Below are 23,070 nucleotides of genomic sequence, written 5' to 3'. Positions count from 1 at the left end.
CCTGCACCTTAACACTGATTGGCAATGAAAAGGCGCCCGGAGACCTAGTCCAACATAAAAATGAGGGTGGAAAAAATGAGGCACGATCAAAAATAGATGGGGAGACCACCCTAGGTCTGACAGGTCCAACACGCGTCCCCCCCAGCCGAAAGAGGGGAGAGCTGCCCAACCTCTAGGGAGTTCTCATCGCTAAGGCGGAAAAACCTGGAGAGACCGTCAGCATTGGCGTGGTCAACTCCGGGCCGATGTTCCACCCGAAAGTCCATCCCCTTTAGGGAAATGGACCACCTCAACAACTTGGGGTTTTCGCCTCTCATCTGCATGAGCCAGCGAAGGGGGCGGTGGTCAGTCTGAATTAGGAAGTGAGTTCCAAAGAGATATGGCCTCAACTTCTTCAGAGCCCAGACCACCGTGAAGGCTTCTCTCTCAATGGTGCTCCATCGCCGTTCCCAAGGGAGGAGTCTTCTGGAGATGAAGGCCACAGGTTGATCTTGGCCCTCGGTGTTGAGTTGCGAGAGCACCGCACCTATGCCGTGCTCTGAGGCGTCTGTCTGCACAATGAATTCCTTACTGAAATCTGGAGTTGCTAGTACTGGAGCGGTACACATCGCATGTTTCAGCGTGTCAAATGCCTCCTGGCAAGCAGCTGTCCATATAACCTTGCGAGGCTGCTTCTTCGAGGTTGATTCTGTCAAGGGGGTCACGATGGTACCATATCCCTTGACGAACCGGCGGTAATACCCAGTGAGACCGAGGAGAGCTCGAACCTCTGTTTGGGTCTTGGGGGGCTCCCAAGCCAAGATGGTCTCTATTTTGGCCTGGAGGGGTTGCACCTTACCTCCGCCCACCAGGTGTCCCAGGTACACGACAGATCCCTGTCCAATCTGGCACTTGCTGGCTTTAATGGTTAGGCCAGCGCGTTGCAGCGCCTGCAATACCTCCTGGAGGTGCTGCAGATGGTCCTCCCAGGTGCTGCTGAAGACAGCTATGTCATCCAGGTATGCCGCTGAGAAGGACTCCAGACCAGATAGTACCTGATTCACTAACCGCTGGAATGTGGCCGGAGCATTTTTGAGCCCAAAGGGCATCACTCGGAACTGAAAGTGGCCCTCGGGGGTGGAGAATGCTGTCTTCTCCCTTGCTCCATCGGCCATGGCAATCTGCCAATATCCGGATGTTAGATCAATGGTGCTGAGGTACCGGACTGCTCCCAGCCGGTCCACCAGCTCGTCCGCTCGTGGGATGGGGTGAGCATCTGTCTTCGTGACAGAGTTCAACCCCCTGTAGTCCACACAAAACCGAAGTTCCGGTGTGGTACCCGGTGGGGCTGCTTTCGGCACCACCGGACTAGCCCACAGGCTGCTGGAAGGTTCTATCACTCCCAGCTCCAACATCTTGGCTACCTCACGCTGGATGCTATCCTTCACTCGGTCAGAAAGCCGGTAAGACTTGTTCTTCACCGGGGGGCTGTCCCCTGTGTCCACATCATGGGTACACAGATGAGTGATTCCAGGCGTGAGGGAGAACAACGAGGCGAACTGTCCCAGGACATGGCGGCAGTCCCTCTGTTGCTCTGAGGTCAAGGATGGGGAGAGGACTACACCTTCCACCGAGCCATCCTTCTCCTGCACCGCTAGAAGGTCAGGAAGAGCTTCACTCTCTTCCTCTTCGCTCCCATCCGTCACCATAAGGATAGCAAGCTCTGATCGCTCATGGTGCGGCTTCAGGCGGTTGACGTGGAATACCCTCAGGGGCTGTCGGGGGGTCTTTAGATCCACTACGTATGTGGTCTGGCCTCGTCGCTCCACAATGTCATACGGACCAGTCCACCGGTCCTGGAGGGCACAAAGCTCCCCAGGTTCCATGACCCACACCTTCTGTCCAACGTCCAACTCGACCGTCCGAGCGTTGCGGTCATACCACTCCTTCATAACCGTCTGGCTAGCCTCTAGGTTCTCTGAGGCCGCCTTCCACAGCTTGGCCATCTGGCTGCGGAACGCCAGCATGTAGCTGACAATGTCACGGGGAAGCTTCTGCGAAGTCTTCTCCCACCCCTCCTTCACTAAACTGAGGGGACCCCTAACGGGATGGCCATAGAGCAACTCAAACGGGCTGAACCCGACTCCCTTCTGCGGTACGTCCCGGTAGGAGAACAACAAGCAGGGGAGGAGGACGTCCCATTTACGCCTCAAGCCCTCTGGCAGGCTCCGGATAATTCCCTTCAAGGTTTTGTTGAAGCGCTCTACGAGCCCGTTAGTCTGGGGGTGGTAAGGAGTGGAGAACCGGTAGGTCACTCCACACTCCTTCCACATGGCCTGCATATAGGCCGACATGAAATTTGTGCCTCTGTCCGACACCACGACCTTGGGGAATCCCACTCGGGTAAAAATCCCCAACAGTGCCCGCGCCACCACCGGTGCAATGATGGTATTCAGAGGAATAGCCTCTGGGTACCGAGTGGCGTGGTCCACCAAGACCAGAATGAACCGGTGTCCCGCTGCGGTCGGAGGGTCCAACGGCCCAACAATGTCTATGCCGACCCTCTCAAAAGGGGTCCCGACCACCTGGAGCGGTTCCAAAGGGACCTTCAACTTAGTCCCAGTCTTGCCACTTGCCTGACAAGACTTACAGGTCTTACAAAAGGTGTCTGAGGCGATCCTCATCCTGGGCCAATAAAAATGTGGGACCAACCGTGCAAAGGTTTTGTCCTGGCCCAGATGTCCGGCTAAGGGTATCTCGTGTGCTAACTCCAGCAGGAAGGCCCGGTAACATTGGGGGACCACTATGGCCCTCGAAGATCCATGTACCGGCACCTTAGGCTCACTGTACAGGAGACCATCCTCCCAATACACATGATATCCGCCCGCCTCCTGACTGGCCACTTGGGCTTCGGCCTGTCGCCGCATGCCTTCAAGCGTGGGGCACGCCCTTTGTGCCTGACAAAATTCCTCCCGGGTAGGCCCTCCTTCCACATGCCAGTCAGCAAGGGTCGGCAAGTCCCCCACGGGAACGACATCCACCTCCGCGGACTCCGGGGGCACCTCTGCGGCCTCCCCATCCATCTCACGGGGCGTGTCCTCTACCACCTTCTTTTTTTTTTCCACACTTGGCGTTAGGTTGGGCCATGATTCCAGGCTCCAACCCGGGGTGAGTTCCATGCCGGACAGCCATGGACCACGTGACTACGCAAGTCCACCATGGTAATCCCAGCATCTCGGTATGCGCTCGAAACTCGACCTCTTTCCACTTGGTGTGCTCCAGGTCGTTCCCTAGCAAGCACCCCACAGGCAAGGCAGGGCTCACAGCAACTCTCAGTAGGCCTTTGACTCCTCCCCACTCAAATGGAACACGAGCCACTGGACTCACTGCCGTCAGCCAATACGACCGGATGGAACTCCTCGGGAAATACTTGGTCTGGGGACACCAGCCGCCTCACTACAGTGGTCATGCTGGCTCTTGTGTCCCTCAGAGCCTCCACCTCCTCCCCGTTAACTTTCACCCTCTGCTGATATTTAGCAGTGTTCGGGGGCAGGGACACTACGGGGACCACCTCTCTATCCCCGAGTGAAACCAGGGTCAGGCCTGTCCACTCCCCTTCCCTATCTAAGGGCAACTCCACCCCAAGCGCTACACTACTTACCCCGGGGCTCTTCCCGCCCGGTGGGGCTGGGGGTCGCTTGCGACACTTGGGATCTCCTTTGTAGTGTCCAATCTCCACACATTTGTAGCACCTCACAATCCTTGGCTGCTGACTCCTGTCAGGGTAAGTGGGTTTTGGGGAATTGGAGGGGGGTGGGGTTCCTACTCCTTTCCCAAACTTATTTTGGGGCCTTTTGAGAACTCCACCTTTTTATCTCCCCCCTCTTTCTTCTGGGGGAAACCCTGTCCGCCTTTCGAGCCATCTCCCCCGGGGCCCTTGTGAGACACCCGGGTGCTCATCCAAATGTCTGCCTCCTCCGCAAGCTCACGGGGATCCGTTAACTTGCGGTCCACCAGATGTTGGCGCAGCTCCGGAAAGCACTTATCCAAGAGGTGCTCCCGTAAAAAAAGATTGTACACCCCTTGGTAGTCCTGCACCTCGCTGCCACGCACCCAACCATCTAGTGCCTTGCGGGCATAGTCAAAAAAATCCACCCACGTCTGTGTGGACAGCTTATGGCTGCCACGGAATTTCTGCCTGTACCTCTCGGGGTTGAGACCAAATTTTTTGAGTAAGGCCTCTTTCATCGGGGCATACCTGACCTGATCCGCCTTGGTTAAGTCTAATAGGGTGTCCCTGACATTGGGAGGTATATAGCGATACAAGCCCCCTCCCCAATTGCTCTCGGGAACCCCATGGGCAGTCAAGGCCACCTCGTATGCTTCCAACCACTTGGCAATATCATCCCCTACTGTGTAGCTGGCAATGACTTCTTTGGGTAGGTAAAATTTTGACTCATGGGACTCTCTTGGTACGCTGCCACCATTGTCCTTATTGGACGCGTTTAACTGGAGGACTCGCAGCTCCAACTCCTTCAGCTGAAGCTCGTGCGCCAGCTTCTTTTCCTTCATTGCCCATTTCTTGTTTTCTCTTTCTCTCTCTCTCTCATGTTCCAATTTCGCTAGCTCCCACTTTAACTGCCTCTCCTCCGTCCTGTCCTCATACTCCTCTGGAGACGCGCTCCTCCTAGACCCGGTCCTACTACTGGCCCCAGAACGTCTCCCTGGGGGCACATTTTCGGACACATCTACATTGAGTATGTCTAGGACTTCCTGGGCGCTCTCCTCATGAGGTGCATCTGGCGCCTCCTGTCCCTCATCCTCTCTCCCTTCTGGGTGGGCTTCTACCCATGCCCTTAAGGCGGTACGGAGTTCCGGTCCTTTGGCCCTCCGCACCCCAGGCACCCCCATCCCCTGCCCGAATTCCCTCAGTTGCCTTACAGTGTACCCCTCGAGGTCGACTAACCGGAACTCCATCGTGACAGGTGGGGACCTAGATACTAAGGAAGAAGAAGAAATTTCTAGGGAATGGGTGACCGTTGCAAGCTAACCAGGATTTCTACACCCTCAGTCTGGACAGTGGAATGTAATCAGTGCAGTATTAACAGTTGCAGAGCTTAAATACAATAGGCGTTTAATTGTGGCACCCTCTGCTTCCCGAAAGGGTGCTGTATGGTCACAGGTCCTAATCCCACCGCTCGCCAACAATGTAAGACCTGGGGGTCACCAAGCCCTAAGGGGGTAACGTGACTCGAGCGGCTGGGCACCCAATGGCTTTTGTGTAAAGCAACCATATGACACACACCTCCTCTGAAGCAGGGAACGCACACAATAAGCCACGCTGTAGGGTTTATGTAAACAACTCCAGTTTATCTACGCAGTTGCACGTAAATACCGTTCAGTATACGTGAATGCAATTCATTGGATGTCAATGCAGTTCATTATCGGTAAATGCAATTCATTAGATGTCAATGCAGTTCATTACGGTAAATGCAATTCATTAGATGTCAATGCAGTTCATTAGCGATTAGCCTTTGGTGCACCCCTCAACTAGAACAGTGCTGTAGGGAGTACCTGATACAATCTGGAACAGCGCTCTAGAACCCGGCGCTACCCGTGATAATTGCGCCGTGAATCCTGGTGAGCAGAGCCTGCGGACACAGCGTTACTCGTACTAATTGAGCATCGAACACTCCAGAGCAGAGCCTGCGAACACAGCATTACCCGTAATAATGGAACACTGAACACTTTAGGGCACAGCTTACCAACACAGCGTTCGCGTAATAATGGAGCCTTGAACACTTTAGGGCCCAGCTTACCAACACGGCGTTCGCGTAATAATGGAGCATTTAACACCTTAGAGCACAGCTTACCAACACAGCATTACTCGTAATCATGGAGCATTGGACACCTTAGAGCAAAGCTTACCAACACAGCGTTACTCTTAATAATGGAGCATTGAACACTTTGGAGCAGAGCCTGCGAAAATAGCGCTACTCGTAATAACTAGCATTGAACACTTCGGAGCAGAGCCTGCGAACATAGCGCTACTCGTAATAAGCCAGAATGAAGCACTGCTGAGCAGAGCCTACAAACACAGCGCCACTCGTAATAGGCAAGCATCCGGCACTTCTGTGCGGTTCGTGGGGCCCAACGCTACTTGCGATCAGCAAGCCTCGAGTACTTCTGTGCAGTTCGTGGGGCACAACGCTACTCGTAATAAGCAAGCCTCAAGTACTTCTGTGCAGTTAATGGGGCGCAACGCTACTCGTAATAAGCAAGCCTCAAGTAGGCGGTCCACTGCTATGTGACAGTCTTGGAGGAAGGGGGCAATCCCTCGGAGGGGTGTCAAAGTCTTGGGTGAACGGGGGGAACTCCCACGGAGGGGAACCAGGGTCTCAGGTTGCGTTGCTGCTCCCGGTGTGTAGATGGCGCAGCAGGTCCGTCCCAAGCCTCCCGGGCTTACCTTGATCTCGACGTCTGGAGGCGCCCGACCCAGCTCCGGACTCTGCAGTCGGTCCTTCCGCGACGGGGATTCACTAGTATGATGGAGCAATTTACTCCAGCTTATGGCTAAGATTTTGGTAGGTGGTCTCAACTTCAGCCGTCATTATGGGGCAGAACATAAGCAGTAAAAATGGTATTTGCACTAATCTATATTTATGTAATTGGAATGCTACCTATAATATTTAATAAATCATTTCTCTGCTGAATAGATTCTGGTAGCCTTTCGCTATGATAGGTTGGTGCAGGCCTATGTGGGAAACACATTTCTAACTTTGCCCACGTTATGTTTCTATTGGTGGTGGGAGGTACACAGATGCTTCTGGGTGGAAGTATGGAGTGGGGGGTGGAGGGGAAATCGGGTTTTGTTGTTCTTGGTTTGGGTTATTTGTGTTTTGTTTGACGTCACGGGGGACTCTTTAGGCACACTGCATGTTTACATCATCCAGGCCCCAACAAGGCTGTTGCGCAACACCCACGTGCCCCATTAGGTCCATACAAGTTCTCATGTCTTCTAATGTATACAATGGCCCCTAAACATTGATGATGTGGAACTTTACCGGTCTAAACGCCAAGCATCACAGCCCTGCGGTCCCTTTGCTATAGGAGATCCACCTACTTGGTAATAACTGCTCCTTCATGCAGGGCACACCAAGAGGTCCAGAGGTGCAGCGGTACTTCTCCATAAAACGTTCCTGTTGGTGGTCCCCGAGGTGGACCTGCATCCCCTGGGGACATTTTTGGTAGTGGTGGGTACACTACAAGGATGCATCCACTACTTTATCAGTGTGTATGTCCCACCTACTTTAATCCATAAGACCATGGAGGACTTGCAAGCGCAGATTCTTCGACTCCCCCATGGTATAACTTTTATCGGCTGTGATTTTAATGATGTTATGATCCCTAGAGAAGACTCTCGGGCTGTGTACGTCTAGGAGAAGGGAGAGCAAAGGATTGCACAGTTGGTCTGAGCACCTCGGTCTCTGTGACACATGGAAGCTATAGAACGTTGGGGTCTCTGCTTAAACCCACCACTCTGCAGTGCATAACTCCCTGTTCCGCATGGACCTTATTATGCTCCTTGTGCCCGATCTGCCCAGTACCTCAGGGTCGCATATTCCACCCAGGGGGAATACAGATCATGCTCGGGTGACTATTGTTTGGTATGCAACCTCCCGGGCCCCGCCTGATATGGAGACTTATGCGTGGTTCCTACAGCACTGGGAATTCTGGGACTTTCTAGCCCAAGAGGTGGGGGGTATTCCGTCCTTAAACGGAGCACCTTGGATTTTCCGGGCACTCTTTGGCTCGTCAGTAAGGCGGTTTTGAGAAGAGTGGCTTGGTCGCACTTGAAAGATTTTGAGAGAGCTCAGATTTAGCAGATCGCGGAGCTGGAAACCACTATTCTGGGTTTGGAATGTAGCACCAGAATATGGATGGTGTAGACTTGCCCCACCTGGCTCTGCAGTTGCGGTCGTTTCAGCAACTGGCAATTGAGGAGGCTGGCCAGTGCTGTACGGCTTAAATTCGTAGGGTGTATGAATTGGGGTGGGGGACAAGTCTGGCAAACTCCTATACTGGCTGGTGACAAATGAGATGGCCTCTAGGGTGGTTCCCTCTATCTAACCTGAAGCGGGGGCGCTGGCAGAAATATCTGCGGACATAGTAGCTGCATTTGCAATATTCTACAAAACATTGTATGCACCTAGGGAGCAGCTTCTGAGGGAGGCCACTTGCCCCTTTGTGTTGCTCCCTAAATTGGGCCAACCTACTGAAGAATGCGCATCATACTACCGGACTTTGCTTATTAACCCAGAGATTAAGTTATTTGCAAAGGTGTTAATGAGCAGACTACTTACGATCCTCCCACAGCCATTACTTTTGGACCAGTGTGGAGGTACGCCCCATAGAAGTACAAGGCACTGTCTATTCAGAGTCCACCTGGCACTCGCGCAGCTCTCTTGACTAGTGTATCCTCTGGCTCTCCTTTTGTTGGACTTTGAGAAGACCTTAGACTCTGATAACTGGGCATTCCTGGAAGAAGTGCTAATTAAGGTGTGACTGGATCCTCGTTTTCATGTGTTTGGAAGGGTGCTGTACTCCAACCCTAGGGCTCAAGTGCGAGGTAACTGTGAATTGTCTGCCCCATTTGCAATTAGGTGAGGCACTCGTCAGGAATGCCCCTGTCTCTACTCTTGTTTGCGCTGGTGACAGAACCATTGGCAGTGTGGGTTTCCTTTGATGCCCAGGTGTGGGCTTCTACCGGGCGAGGTGGGAGTGTGGGGTTGGCAACAGAAGACCGTATCCCACTCTAGGGGATGATGTTCTCCTCTATATCGTACACCCATCACTCACGATCCCTAGGGTGTTGCAGATCCTTGGACTGTACCGAAAAGCTTTGGTCTTATTATTAACTGGCCAAATTTGGTGTTGGGTTCTTTGAATGGGACTCAGATAGAGGTGGAATTGCCTTGAAAGCCAGCAGTTTGCCCAATTGAGTTTCTGATACTTAGGCATGCATGTGGGTCTGGAACCAGGTCGTACCTGGAGCCTGTACGTTTTTCCTGTGTTCTCTCGCTTGACGTCGGATCTTAAACGCTTAGTGGAATTGCCGCTTAATAATTTAGGCCATAGCTTACTATTTAAAGTGATCACCCTACCCCGGTCTGCTCTACGGTGTACAGAATTTTTCTTTTTGAACTTGCCACAGCTTTGCTGGTGTCAGATGCAAGGCCAAAATTCGAGCCTTTCTGTGTCGGGATAAACTGCCCTGCATAGCATATGGTAAATGTACCCAATCCTCATGGGATGGGGGTCCAGGTATGACGGATATGCAATTACACTGTTGAGCAGCCCAGCTGCTCGTGGTCAAGGAGTGGCTGAGTGGTGGATGAGGGGACCCAGCATTTTGGTTGGGGGTGGCTGGGGCTACACAAGATCGATGGGCTACTATATGGTGCTCCCATTCCATCTTCCCTCCCTGAACACACCAGAGTGGTGCTTAGGACTTGGTGAATGGCGTTGCAATGAATGGATGAATGGGATGAGACCAAAATATTATGCAGGTGACTCCCCCACCCCCCCACCCCCATGGGTGGGAAGATGGCTGCAGCAGTCCTCTTCCGTGGAGGGTGGGACAGGATTGGGATCTCCATAGTAGGAAAGTGACTGGTTCCTGATTAGGAATGATGGGGAACAGTGTTGCATGAAGCAATGGTGCAGAAATGACAGGTCTTTGAATCGCCAATCGAGGGCAGTAATTGCACCCTGGCACCATGCAATTATCAATCAATCAGGGAATTGTGGTCCTGGGGCGGGGTTCCGTAAGCAACTCCGTTCACTCGAAGAGCCAGGTCTTGAGGGACTTCCTGAATATGTACAGAGAGGAGGTGCGTCTGACGTCAATTGGGAGCTTGTTTCAGGCCTTGGCTGCGATGTAGGAGAAGGCTCTTCCGCCCGTTCTGGCTCTGTGGGTGCGTCTGGTTTCGGCGACGTCAGCGGATTGGAGGTTTCTCTTGGGTACGTGAAAGGAGATTTCTCTCGTTGACGTATTGGGATCTGGTGGTGTGGAGGCGTTTGAAGGCATGGGTGAGTATCTTGAATGTAACTCTCTTCTTGACCAGTAGCCAGTGGAGGTCACGCAGGTGCTGGGTGATGTGTTCTTGTCGGGTGATGCAGAGGACGAGTCTAGCTGCGGGGTTCTGTATGGTCTGGAGTTTGTGGAGGAGAGATATGTTGATTCTGGCGTAGAGGGCATTTCCGTAGTCCAGTCTGCTGGTTATGAGTGCGTGGGTTAAGGTTTTTTTTTTATTCGGGGGGGGATCCATTTGAAGGTCTTGCAAAGGATGCGGAGGGTGTTGAAGCAGGTGGAGGCGACATTGTTGTCAGGTCATGGAGAGGGCGGAGTAGAGTACGATGCCGAGGTTCTGGGCGTGGTCCATGGGGGTGAGCAGGCTGCTGAAGGCGGTGGGCCACCAGGTGTTGTCCCAAAAGGTGTGGGAGGGTCAGAGGACGAGGTCTCTGTCTTCCTCGATTTGAGCTTCAGGCAGCTGCTGCTCATCCATGAAAACAACCTCTTTCATTTCTTCCTGGAAGCCGAGTCTGGTGGTGACGGGATCCTTGGTGAAGGAGAGGATGAGCTGGTAGTCCGTGTTTTCTGTTGATGGCGGCAAGTAGGGCCATGTAGATGTTGAAGACCGTAAGGCTGAGTGACAATCCTTGAGGTACTCCGCAGTTGATCTCTATGGGTTCAGAGAGGAAGGTTGGCAGTCTGATTCTTTGGGTTCTGCCGGTGAGAAAGGAGCAGAGCTATTCGAAAGCAGTTCCCTGTATGCCGGCTTCGTGGAGTCTGGTGGCGAGTGTGCAGTGAGAGACGGTGTCGAAGGCTGTAGAGAGGTCGAGTAGGATCAGAGCCGCAATGTGGCTTTGGTCGAGGAGGGTGTGGGTGTTATCTGTGGCAGTGAGTAGGGTGTTCTCAGTACTGTGATTGCTGTGGAATCCGGATTTGGAGGGGTTGAGGATGGAGTTCTCTTCAATGAATTTAGTTAGTTAGGCGTTGACGGTCTTCTCTGTGAATTTAGCAGCGAAGGGGAGGTGGGAGATGGGTCGGTAATTTTTGAGGTCCGAAGGGTCTGCCGAGGTCTTCTTGAGCAGGGGTTTGACTTTTGCCTGTTTCCAGTCTTCAGGGAAGGTGCCAGTTTCGAAGGTGGTGTTGATGGTGCGTCGTAGTCCAGGTGCCTGGAAAATGTGCGGAGGGCAGGGGTCCGTGGGTGCTCCTTAGTGGATGCCTTTCATGGTGTCTTTGGTGATGGCTGAGGTCCAGACGGAGATGGTGGGTTGGCTGGTGGTGTTGAAAGTGGGAGTGGTTTTGGAGTCCGGTGTCCGTTCGTTTAAGTTGTCGTAGAGGGACTAGATTTTCAGATGGAAGTTAGAGCTGAGCTTGTTGCGGAGGTCCTGGGAAGGGGTGATGTGTGTGGCTTCACTGGGGGGTTTGGTGAATTCTTAGATGATGCTGAAGAGTTCATTCGAGTTGCTGGCGTTGGCGGTGATCGTCAGCGCAGTTGGAGATCCATCTGTGTAGTTCTGTGTAGTTCTTTGGCTGCTAGGTTGGCGTTGGTCGACGTGAAAGGGGCATTGCGGTTGAGGGTGGAGTTGAGGTGCTCCTCGGTGACCTTGCTCCAGTTCCTTAGCGGCGGGCGTTGTGCAGTTGTGGGGGCAGTGGGTTTGTTGACTTAGAAGTGTATGCAGTGGAAGTCCGTCCAGGGGGGTTGCGTGGTGTGGCTGAAGTGGATGTTGTTACCTCCTGCGAAGATGGGGTCGAGGGTGTGTCCTGCCTTGTGGGTGGGGGTGGTGACGAGCTGTTTTAGTCTGAGGTTGGCAAGGTTGTCCAGGAGGGAGGAGGGGTTGGGGTCATTGAGATTGTCACGGTGGAAGTTGAGGCTTCCGATGAGTATGTAGTCCATGGAGTTGACAGTGTGTGGTACGACGAGGTCGGCGATGGTAGTGGTGAATGCAGGTCGAGGTCCCGGGGTATGTAGGCGAGTGTGCCGCCTAGGGTGGATCTGGGGCTGGTCTGTATCTGGAAATGGAGGTGCTTGGTGGTGGAGAGGGAGTCGCTCGTGGTGGAGGTGGTGAGTCGGAGGGAACTCTTGTGTGTGATGGAGAGTCGTCCTCCTGGGAGGCCAGGGCTGTCTTTCCTCTTGATCTTGTATCCGTCAGGAATGGCGACGGTGATGTCGTGCGGTGGTGGAGTTGGTCCAGGTTTCTGTGAAGACGGGGACGGCAGGCAAGGTGGTGTTTAGGCGGTCCCAGATCTCTAAGGCGTGCCTGTGCAGGGAGTGCACATTGAGGAGGATGCACCTCAAGGCTTCGGGGGTGCTGGTGTTCGGTGTGGTGGCGTCGGTTGTGAGGGTGTAGAGGGTGGTGAATGTTCAGCGGCAGGTCAATGTTCAGCGGCAGTGTCGGCAGGAGAACTGTCTGTGGCTGGATTTCGGTGAAGACAGATGTTGTTTCTTCTGGGGTTGAGTGCGAGGAGGGTGGTAGAGTCATAGCAGTGGGTGGTCGGAGAGCCAAGGTCTCTGGTGCTGGTCGTGGATGAGCGCCGGAGGGCTTGCCTTTGGCGTGTCAGCGGCATTCCCACTGAGCACGTCCGCTGCAGAGCCATGCAGCGGACGCCATTAAATAGGGGAGGGGAGGGAAGCTCAGTTGGGGGTCGGGAGCAGAAACGGCAGGGGGAGGAGCTGCGGGAAAAGAGCAGGGAGAAAACGGGCACGGAGGAGAAAAACAAGAGCACAGGCACAAAACGAAGAAGGGCAGAAAAACAGTCACAGACAGACAGGCACAGAAATTACCATAAAAATGCACTGAACACAAGCAAAAGACACAAAGACAAAATGAGCACAACAAGGCAGACAGACAACAGTGGAACAGCAGAAGAGCAAGGCTCTCCCGCTTGACCACCAGGGATGAGGCGCAGGCAGGAGCGGACCTCAAACACCTACCAGACACCTCGCAGCAGCACAACAGCAGAGCTGCTGGGGGCGAGAGCAGGTCTCTGACCAGGCTCAGCCTTGCAGCGTCTGCCATTAAATAGGGGAGGGGGGATGGAAGCTCAGCTGGGATGCAGAAGCGGGAACGGCATGGAGAAGGGGCCATGGGGGAGCAGTAGCGGGAAAAGGGCGGCAAGAAAACGGGCGTGGAGGAGAAAATCAAGGGCACAGGGACAAAACGAAGAAGGGCAGAAAAACAGAGTCACAGACAGACATGCACAGAAATTACCATAAAAATGCACTGAACACAAGCAAAAGACACAAAGACAAAATGAGCACAACAAGGCAGACAGAATACAGTGGAACAGCAGAAGAGCAAGGCTCTCCCGCTTGACCACCAGGGATGAGGCGCAGGCAGGAGCCTGCGGGTGGGGTAGGACCTCAAACACCTACCAGACACCTCGCAGCAGCACAACAGCAGAGCTGCTGGGGGCGAGAGCAGGTCTCTGACCAGGCTCAGCCTTGCAACGTCTGCCATTAAATAGGGGAGGGGGGATGGAAGCTCAGCTGGAATGCAGAAGCGGGAACGGCATGGAGAAGGGGCCATGGGGGAGCAGTAGCGGGAAAAGGGCGGCAAGAAAACGGGCGTGGAGGAGAAAAAAAAGGGCACAGGGACAAAACGAAGAAGGGCAGAAAAATATTTTCACAGACAGACAGGCACAGAAATTACCATGAAAATACACTGAAGACTGACAAAAGACACAAATACAAAACGGGCAAAACAAGGCAGACAGTCCACAGTGGAACAGCAGAAGAGCAAGGCTCTCCCACTGGACCACGAGGGATGAGGTGCAGGCAGGAGCCTGCGGGTGGGGCAAGGCCTCGAACAGGTACCAGACACCTCTCAGCGGCACAACGGCAGAGCTGCTGGGGAAGAGAGCAGGTCCCTGACCAGGAGGTCTGAGGTTTTGCTTCATTATGAGCTATGGAAAATAACCTAGGCGACCTGGAATAAACCTATTATTTTCTTAATGTGGATTTCCCATTTCGGGGACACACTCTTCTATTAATGATTCAGAAAGGGTTACCAAAGTTCGTTTAAAAGTCAGACTCATAAATGGACTTTTGGGGAGACGCGGCGCAGCCTTTTGTTTGTGGTCAGCAGTGGGGGCAATCAGGAGGACTCTGTGTCCCAGGAGCCTGTGGGAGCGAGCACCGGACAGCAAGCCCCTCCCCCTCACCACCGGGGCTATAACAACTCCTTGCGCTTCCCGCTCCGCGGGAGACGCGGCGCAGCCTTTCGTTTGTGGCCAACAGTGGTGGCAATCAGGAGGACTCTGTGTCCCAGGAGCCTGTGGGAGCGAGCACCGGACAGCAAGCCCCTCCCCCTCACCACCGGAGCACTGGACAGCAAGCCCCTCCCCCTCACCACTGGGGCTATAACAACTCCTTGCACCTCCCGCTCCGCGGTAGACGCGGCGCAGCCTTTTGTTTGTGGCCAGCAGTGGGGGCAATCAGGAGGACTCTGGGTCCCAGGAGCCTGTGGGAGCGAGCACCGGACAGCAAGCCCCTTCCCCTCACCACCGGGGCTATAACAACTCCTTGCGCCTCCCGCTCCGCGGGAGACGCGGCGCAGCCTTTCGTTTGTGGCCAGCAGTGGGGGCAATCAGGAGGACTCTGTGTCCCAGGAGCCTGTGGGAGCGAGCACCGGACAGCAAGCCCCTCCCCCTTACCACCGGGGTATAAGTTTGCCAGATTCTTCGCGGGACGCGAGCGGGCGCCGGGCGAAGCCTAGGCCAAGGGCGGGCCCGTCCACGCCCGTCTCAGCCAGGAAGAGCCAGGGCAGGGTCACCCCCCTGACATCCGTCGTTTTCCATCGACCGATTCAAATTTACTGTGCTGCCACTGGACTGCCCACAAAGGTACTGTTTATACTGTCCACAAACATTCCCTTTGTGGCCTCATAATGGGCAAGAGGAAACTTATGGAGGGAACAGGGGGAGTGGGGGGACCGAATGCTGTAAATGTAGGCCAGGGGGCCAGAAAATCCAAGAAATCTAATAAAAGTAAGAGAATGCTTAGCGAACATGTTATGGATCGAATCGAAACACTAGTTGATGAGTGCGAGGGTATACTAGCGGCAGATTCCATCCAAAGTCTAGAAGTTAACAAACTACCACCGCCAGTTTGCATACCCAAGATGTTTTGTAAAACGTCAAGTATAAATTCGGCTACTGGAAGTAGTAATATAACACTTAGTCAATCTAGTGCAGGGTTGACCATCATCTCGCCCGATCAAGCCCCCCTTCCCTCTTTGGCACAGCCAGAAATGAGTCATCTAGAGCCTTCTGTTATAGTTTGCACTAATCGCTATACTGCTCTGGCTGAGGAAATAACCCCACCCGACGATCAGGCCACCCAGGCTCCATTAGAAGCACTCTGTCTTTCTCAAATAAATAGTGAAATAGACCATAATGCAAGTGGCCGGATGTTGATGTCAATTATAAACTCACTTGTAGCTCAGGTGAGGGATCTTAAATCTTCAGTTCTAGACTTAACAGCCACCGTCAGGACACTATCTCTCCAACATATGGCCCACATACCTCGAGATGCTCCTCCCCTACCTGTACCGATACAAGATAATACTATTATTGCAGATAAATCTACTCCCGTGCATGCCAGACTCACATCTACTGTTCCCCCTCACTCACCGGCAGGGCAAAATGCGACATCTCTGCTGACCAAAGCTAGAAGGCAAGCTAGAGCTACACAGAATAATAGCGATATCCATCTCGCAACCCCAAGAGCTAGACCTCTACTGCCAACTCCAATCGCATCCGACCCACACATCCCCGGACCTGCCACCACATGTAAGAGGCAGCCAGTGTTTATGGTTAATGTCGCAAAATATTTGGGCCATGAACCCGAGGATTCTCTTAAGAATAAGTGTCATCCATTGGATCTGTCATGTTAGAGGGTGCCGGTCGCTGATAAGAGAAGATATTGCTAAGGTTAAAAGGCACTCCTCTCATGACCTCCGACTAGACACAATAGAAATCACTTTGACTTCCCCCCCAGTTGGCCGAGGACCTATTAGCTTTAGAATATAGGACCTCTGCCCCTGGTTTATCCTATATCCAATTTAGATCTACCCCACTCGATTCTAATACAAACATGAGGGCCACAGCTCCCAAACACACATCATCCAGGGAGTCGCAACTAGACAAAAATGACTGACTATCTCCAGTTGCACAAAGCTCTCTTGGGAACAATATAATTCAGGAGTGTGCTACTTTGGCCAAACATCCTAATGCACCTATTGTACGGCCTAGTTTATTTAACCAGGCGTTACCATCTGTCATTGAACTACCTCATACACCTATTAGTAAACAACATTCCCTGCATATAGATACAAGTATTGGTGAACAAGGGTGTCCCAGAGATAGCATTCCCAATCTTAAAATTATCTCTTGGAACATAGCCGGTCTGTCTAAGAATCTAGCCATACCTGATTGGAACAAACTTATTGACAACTACACCATTTGTATCTTCCAAGAGACCTGGAGTATGATTCCCCACCATAAAGTTGGCTTTGCTTCCTATTTTATTCCTGCAGTATTACCAGTATCAGGAAAGGGGCGGCCATCTGGTGGCCTCCTTATTTGGGGTTAGCTTTATACTGGATTGCACGATACAAATAACTGAGTGCAACTGTCCAGACCTTCTAAGACTGACCCTTAGGGACAATAAAGGAGGGAGGTCTCTAGAAATTTTCAACATCTATGTACGTGGTACAATAGGTGGAGTCCAGTCTCCAATAATCAGCTGTTTGGAAGCAGAACTTTCTCGTTGCCCCCCTGAATCTAACATCCTGGTGGCGGGAGATTTCAATTGCACATTTGAACCTCTCGCCACCGAGGACATCTAATAGACATGGAGGTTATACCTACTACCGATAGCGACCATAATTTGCTGTCCTTGTCGCTAAATCCCTAAATGGCAAAAGGTAGCAATGGATGAGGGGAAATTATCTGCTATAAGGGAGACCCTGACAGAGGCTCTGAGTGACCTACAAGAGATCATTATAGATTTAGATGGTACTCAGAAGGTATTTTCAATCTATGAGGGTTTGGTCAATACTCTGGTATCCTTATTTTGTACAACTACGGGCAGCAAACCATGTACCTTGAGTAGGAACACCACCAACCCATGGTACACGAGGACTTGCAGACGGAAAAATTCTGCCCTAATCATGGCCGTTAAAGGCAAGTCCCCTGACAGGATCCAGACTGCTAGAAAGGACTACAACCTGACAGTCCTTAAAGTGAAGAGAGAGTGGGAGGAACAGCACTGGCAAGCATTGGAAGCAGCCAGCATAGGGAAGGATGCTAGCCTTTTCTGGAATCTGGTCAGGAAAAAGTTTCGCCCCGACAGTGAGCTAATAACGAATAACATCTTGAGCAAGAGATGGTATGACCATTTTCTGAACCTATACTCTGGTCCACAGGAAATCACCTTAGATGGCCTAACTATCGATTCTTGGGCTCCGGGCCAGGAACCAAACACAGAACCTTTTTCCGATCTGGGGTTTGAAGCTGCTATCCAGCGAATAGTCCCGGCCAAGGCAGCAGGACCTGATGGTCTGCCAGGGGACCTCTTCCGAGCAGATTCGGCGAAATGGGCCAAACTTATTGCACTTTTAATTAATGCTATTGACCGCGGTTGTTCCATCCCAGACTCCTGGAAAGGAGCAGAAGTTGTGCCTTTTTTCAAAAAGGGGGGTAGGGATGACCCTGCCAACTACCGCCTGATAAGCTTGATCGATTCAACCCAGAAAGTAGTTGGTAGGGTATTGCTAGAGAGGATCCTTGCATGGGCTGACGAAAATAGGATCCTTTCCGACTATCAAGCTGGCTTTAGAGCGGGTACAGGAACCATTGAACAGGCGTTCAGGCTATTACTCCTATATTGGAAGGTGGTCAAGCTAGGCAAAGGCAGTCTTTACCTTGCGTTCATTGATTTAAAGACTGCCTTTGACCTGGTCCCTCGTGAGCGCCTGTGGCAAGTCCTGTCCGAAAAGGGGGTGCCCAGGTACATCCTTAATATGCTAATTTGTCTGCATGGGGACAATTATGCCCAAATAAGATGGGGTTCACAAGGGCAAATAACAGCACGGATACCGGTGAACAGAGGAGTCCGCCAGGGCTGTGTGCTAGCTCCCACCCTATTCTCTTTGTATGTTAATGGGGTGGTTGAGCACCTACAGCAAATACCATCTGATGCCCCAGCCCTGGCGGGGAAAAAAAGCCCTACTCTCCTGTTCGCGGACGATACCCTCCTTATTTCAAAAACCCCAAAGGGCCTGCAGACTCTTCTAAATAGCTTCAGCCAGTTTTGTAACACCAGAGGGCTGTCCATCAATACCCAGAAAACAAAGTTCCTAATTCTAAATCCACCTAAAACACTTAGGAACCCTCCTTCACTCAACAGTGTACCGCTGGAGAGGGTTGCTACATTCGATTATTTGGGAATTCGTATTTCTGATTCCATGCTTTGGATATCGCATGTGCAGAAAATGCTCTTGAGCCATAAAAGGGTGGTGGGGCAATTCTTAAAGAACATCGTTCTTCACTAAATAAACCAATTGCCCCCGCCCTAACAATCTATAAGGCTAGAGCTGTAAGTTCGGCACTTTATGGTGCCGAACTGTGGGGTCTATCCAATACAGACCAAATCTGCAGATCAGAAAACAAATTCCTGAAGGATCTATTGATGCTCCCCCAGAGGACACCCACTAAGCCCCTTTTATATGATCTTGGCTGCCACTCGCTTGGAGACATAGCAAGATTACGTCCTCTCTTGCTGTGGGCCCGCTTGTGGCAGACACCTGAATTAGCCAATTATGCTGCAGGGCTTAGAGAGGTAATGGACATGGATGGGTGGCACAAGATTGACTGGTTAAAAGGTGTGAAAAAGCTTCTATATGATCTCGGCCTCAAAGAGGCTTGGATCAATAGAACCTCCCCACCAAAGGTCGAAATTAAGAAGGCGTACTGGCGGTGGGTTACTATGAATGACCTCCTTAACCCTAGAGTTGGAAGGTTAACAGAGGAATTTATGCAGCACAAGCACATAATGCACTTTGAACCCTACCTGGACCTAATACAAAAACCATATGACAGAGCTTTGTATTTCAAGTTCAGGGTAGGTATCCTCCCTTTGCGAGAATTCACTGCGCAGTGGAAGCCACCACACCAAACTCTCCCCTCCTGCCCAAGCTGTGAGGCTGCCATAGAGTCAATCCCACACTTTATGTTCGCTTGCCCAGCCTATAAAGTACCAAGGGGGCGTTGGCTGAAATCACTTTGCAGGGAGTTAGGTACCCGCAGTCACCAAGTAGCATTACGCATTTTAAGATCTGACTCAAGGGACTTCCATGCCTGTGCAACAGCCAAATTTCTTAGATGGGCATGGAGTATTAGAGCAAGAAACTTGAGCATTAATTCCTAAATAACTTAAGCGCTCAAGTGGCGCTTGCTTTTTAGCACAAGCACTTTTCCTTTTACAGGTACAATGTATATACAAATTTTAAATTCTTCTAATGATCCTGTTTTTAAATGTCTCTTTTAACCAATTGTTTTATTGTACATTGTACCTAAAAAATGTATTTAGGAGTACTGTAATTGTTTATTTGGGATTGTATAGCTTTTAAGATATTTTTTGTATCGAAATAAAGCTTATATTGATTGATTGATTGATTGATTGATTGATTGATTGAATAGCAAAGATGTAATTTTTCAGTTGCAAACCCAGTAATTTAGCAAAAAACAGGATTTGGAACCACAAAATACATGTGTACATCCTTTTGTCTGTTTTCTAGCTCACTTTTAGTTTGGGGGTAAGCAACAATTTAACCTTAAGAGTGAACACAGTGAACTTTCTAATCTGCTGTATGTTTTTTAAAGTATGGAACCTGCTTTTGGTTATTGCCTTCTTTTGGCCAAACTAACTAGCCTTTTCAAAATAAAATGTTTACAAAACAAACACCAGCTCAAAAAACTAGAACAAATGATAGAAAATGTAACTTTTGTTTAATGTTTTAGGGTGTGGCTGTTGATTTTCCTCCTTCAAAGTTAAAGGCAGGCTATGGAGAACAAGTATGCTATGTTCTTGATTGCTTAGCAGAAGAAGCGTTGAAGCATATACATTTCAGCTGGAACAGGTACGACTCTTACTTTATATATTGTGTAAGTAAATCGGTTATGTTATCGGAAATCTTGTTCATATTAGTATCATTTTATGTAGTATTTCAAGCACTGCAGAACAATGCGTGTAACTGTGTCCTGGCTTGCCCTCCAGTGTGTGATTTTGTTTGTTGTGATTTTAAAGTGCATATAAACTATAATGTGGGAGTAACACTATGCTGCTCAATTAGTGGTTTTGGCAATTGTTACACAAAGAGAGAAAATGGAAATATATGTAGGAGTGGGTGTTGGAAAAATTCTTAGATGTCAGTGCTTCTGATATTTCCCAACGTTGTTATTGTGCTGGGGAATGGCACTGCATGATGCGCTATGGCACTCAAAAGCATTCATTTGAAGGAGGACTGAGACTGAAGTGGAGTCTGGCATCCACCAGCTGATCGGTGAAGGTGCTCCTGGGACCTTAGAGGATGGGCAAAACAAGGAGAGGCAGTGGTTCTGGGACTCTCAAGAAAGAGTTTTGATAACACAGATTAGGGAATCTGGAAGTGCCTGGAGTACACCCTCCCCCACCTTGATCAACACACAAAGTCTGGGTTCCTTGAGATGATATGGAACTGTGGAACATGAGCCTGCTTGACAGACATTGACCAAACAGAAGTTCAGTCCATTAAAGTGAGAGGCACACAACCCCTTGCCTCTAAGTAAAGCTGTGTATTATGAAGCTACTGCTATAAAGGTGCTGGGTAGGTGCTGGGTGGCACCAGAATGTGACTGATGACTGTGAGGACAACTGCTGGGACTGGCATCCACATCCCTGCCTGTGTCTCATTGTGTGGACTCCAGGCAAACATTTCTGGCCATGCAACAGTCTTGACTAAAAACAGCTTTTGGCCAACATACTTATCCTGGTTTAAACTAGTGAGAGGCACAAGACCGGGATGGCCCCTCGCCCACAGGTTACTCACTGTGGCACAGGAGTCCTTGGTAAGTTGGGTCAGGAGTGATTTACTGACACAGCCTCCCTATCAAAAATAAGATATACAGATTGTTGATCAAGTCAAAGTCTGCATTTTTAGGTCGATCCTAGCGTTGCAGCACATCTTCTGCTTGCTTTGCGAGACATGCAGTATTCAGTACAGCGTGGAAGCTTTGTGGAAGCTCCGCCAACTCTCCGCCCATCTCTTTCATTGGCTTGTGTCTTAAATGCTGCCTTCCTGTTGGTTGTAGGCTTGTTAGTCCCTCCTTATGAGTGCCATGTCGTCATTTGTGCCCTTCCATGGCTACTGGCCCCCTCTCACCCGTCCCCTCCCCCGTGCATGCCTTGTTGCCCGCCCTCCCGTTTGCAATGCAATAGGTCTTGCGTAAATGCGAGTCCTATTGCATTGCAAATGCTTGTTTTTTTGGTTTTATTACTTTAATTCGGAGCGCGGCGCCCACTTCAGGGAAAACGCGCTCGTTTGTTTTTTTTTTTTTTTTTTACTTGCACGTCCCCTTCCTGATATTTTGTGCAGAACAACTTGCACCGAGGACCAAATGGGCCCAAGCACAAACCGCAGGATACGGATTAGACGTGAGTTGAAAATAAAAGAGTGTGTGAGAGCAGGACAACAAGCACCCCCGTCCCTTCCTACCTGGCGCTCACACTGCTCCACATAAGGAGAAAGTTACTTATGTCTGAGGAGATCTCTGTGCAGAAAATATAGGCTAAGATCTCTGGCCAAAATGTTTTTTGTGAATATGAACTCACTTCTTATTATGGACGAACTATCCAATGATTTAATTTCTGTTTCGATTGCCAGTCTGTTATTGGTATTGCATTGTTCATACTTTTAGTATTTTGTATACCGAACATTTTCTCCCTTAAATATTCAGCTAGACCCCACACATTCTCATTTGTTATATAAACTTAGTACTAATATAATACAATAGATGTTTCCATAAACTAGCTGGTTTCCTAAAAAAGAAAAACATTATCACTTGGAAAAAAAAAACAGCAATAGTTCCTCTACTCGACCCATTGCTCAGTCCCCCAAATCAGAAAGGTTAAATCTGGAAGAATGAAGATTTTACCTTGTCTGGAGAAAACAATGCATGGAATCAGCAAGACTAGCCCGAGATATTGCACCCACCTTAATGTGGTAGGGGGCATTTAGATTTTTCCACCCAAACATGAGGTAGTAAGCACTGTACACATGCTAATATATAATACATGATGAAAATGGAAGATTGCCCTCTGGAAAGCTCTTTTATTCAACCCCTATTGGAGAAATGATTGACACTAATTTAAAGTATTTTAAAATTATAACGAATTAGTCAGGATCTTGGTCCTGTCTGAGGAAGAGGAAGTAGTGGTTGTTGTGTGTGTGCATGTTTTGGAATAATTATTGAAGTCTGAAGTGGCACACGCAAATATAATAAAATATGTGCTGTTTACTTATGAAGGCCCTTAGAAACTGACACAATTCCTATCAGTCACCACAAATCTTCATAAAGAGGCTGGAAGTAGACAGGAAGGGGACCACTAACTCCTCTCAAGTCCCTCCCCAAACTGGAAATCATTTTCTGTCGTGTAAAAATGTGAGGTGAGTTTGAAAATGGAATTCCCAAACGTTTGCAGCGTGAGTGGTTTTCAAGCCTTCTAGAAACTCTGGTGAGTTCCTGAAGCTTTTAAATCTGTACCAAGGCAATGACCTATGTCTGCATATGCACTTTTTTGAGTGTCTTTAAGAATCTGGCCTATAACTTATTTCCTTGTTGTGTTGGATGGTTTTGATTTTCCATTAGTAATTATTTTTTTGTTATTATTGGTATGAATGATGCCTCAGAGAAATGGTATTTAACTTTGCACAAACGTAGCTCGAAAATTAAAAAAAAACAAAAACATTTTTAGGATA

At 50.3% G+C, this 23,070-nt stretch overlaps 1 protein-coding gene across 1 annotated transcript in view; it reads left to right on the top strand.

Moving 5' to 3' along the window:
* The window catches only part of IFT57 (intraflagellar transport 57), a 174,370-nt gene that overhangs the window by 45,865 nt on the left and 105,435 nt on the right, over positions 1 to 23,070 (top strand). Inside the window, exon 3 of the mRNA XM_085610183.1 lies at positions 20,075 to 20,193. Within this exon, the coding sequence (XP_085466309.1) occupies positions 20,075 to 20,193 (119 nt within the window). The remainder of the gene's footprint in view (positions 1 to 20,074; positions 20,194 to 23,070) is intronic.

The sequence above is a fragment of the Triturus cristatus genome, chromosome 6, assembly GCF_964204655.1.
Source record: "Triturus cristatus chromosome 6, aTriCri1.1, whole genome shotgun sequence".
Lineage (NCBI taxonomy): Eukaryota > Metazoa > Chordata > Amphibia > Caudata > Salamandridae > Triturus > Triturus cristatus.
Note: the sequence above shows the minus strand (reverse complement) of the source record. Positions and strands in the feature narration are given on the sequence as shown.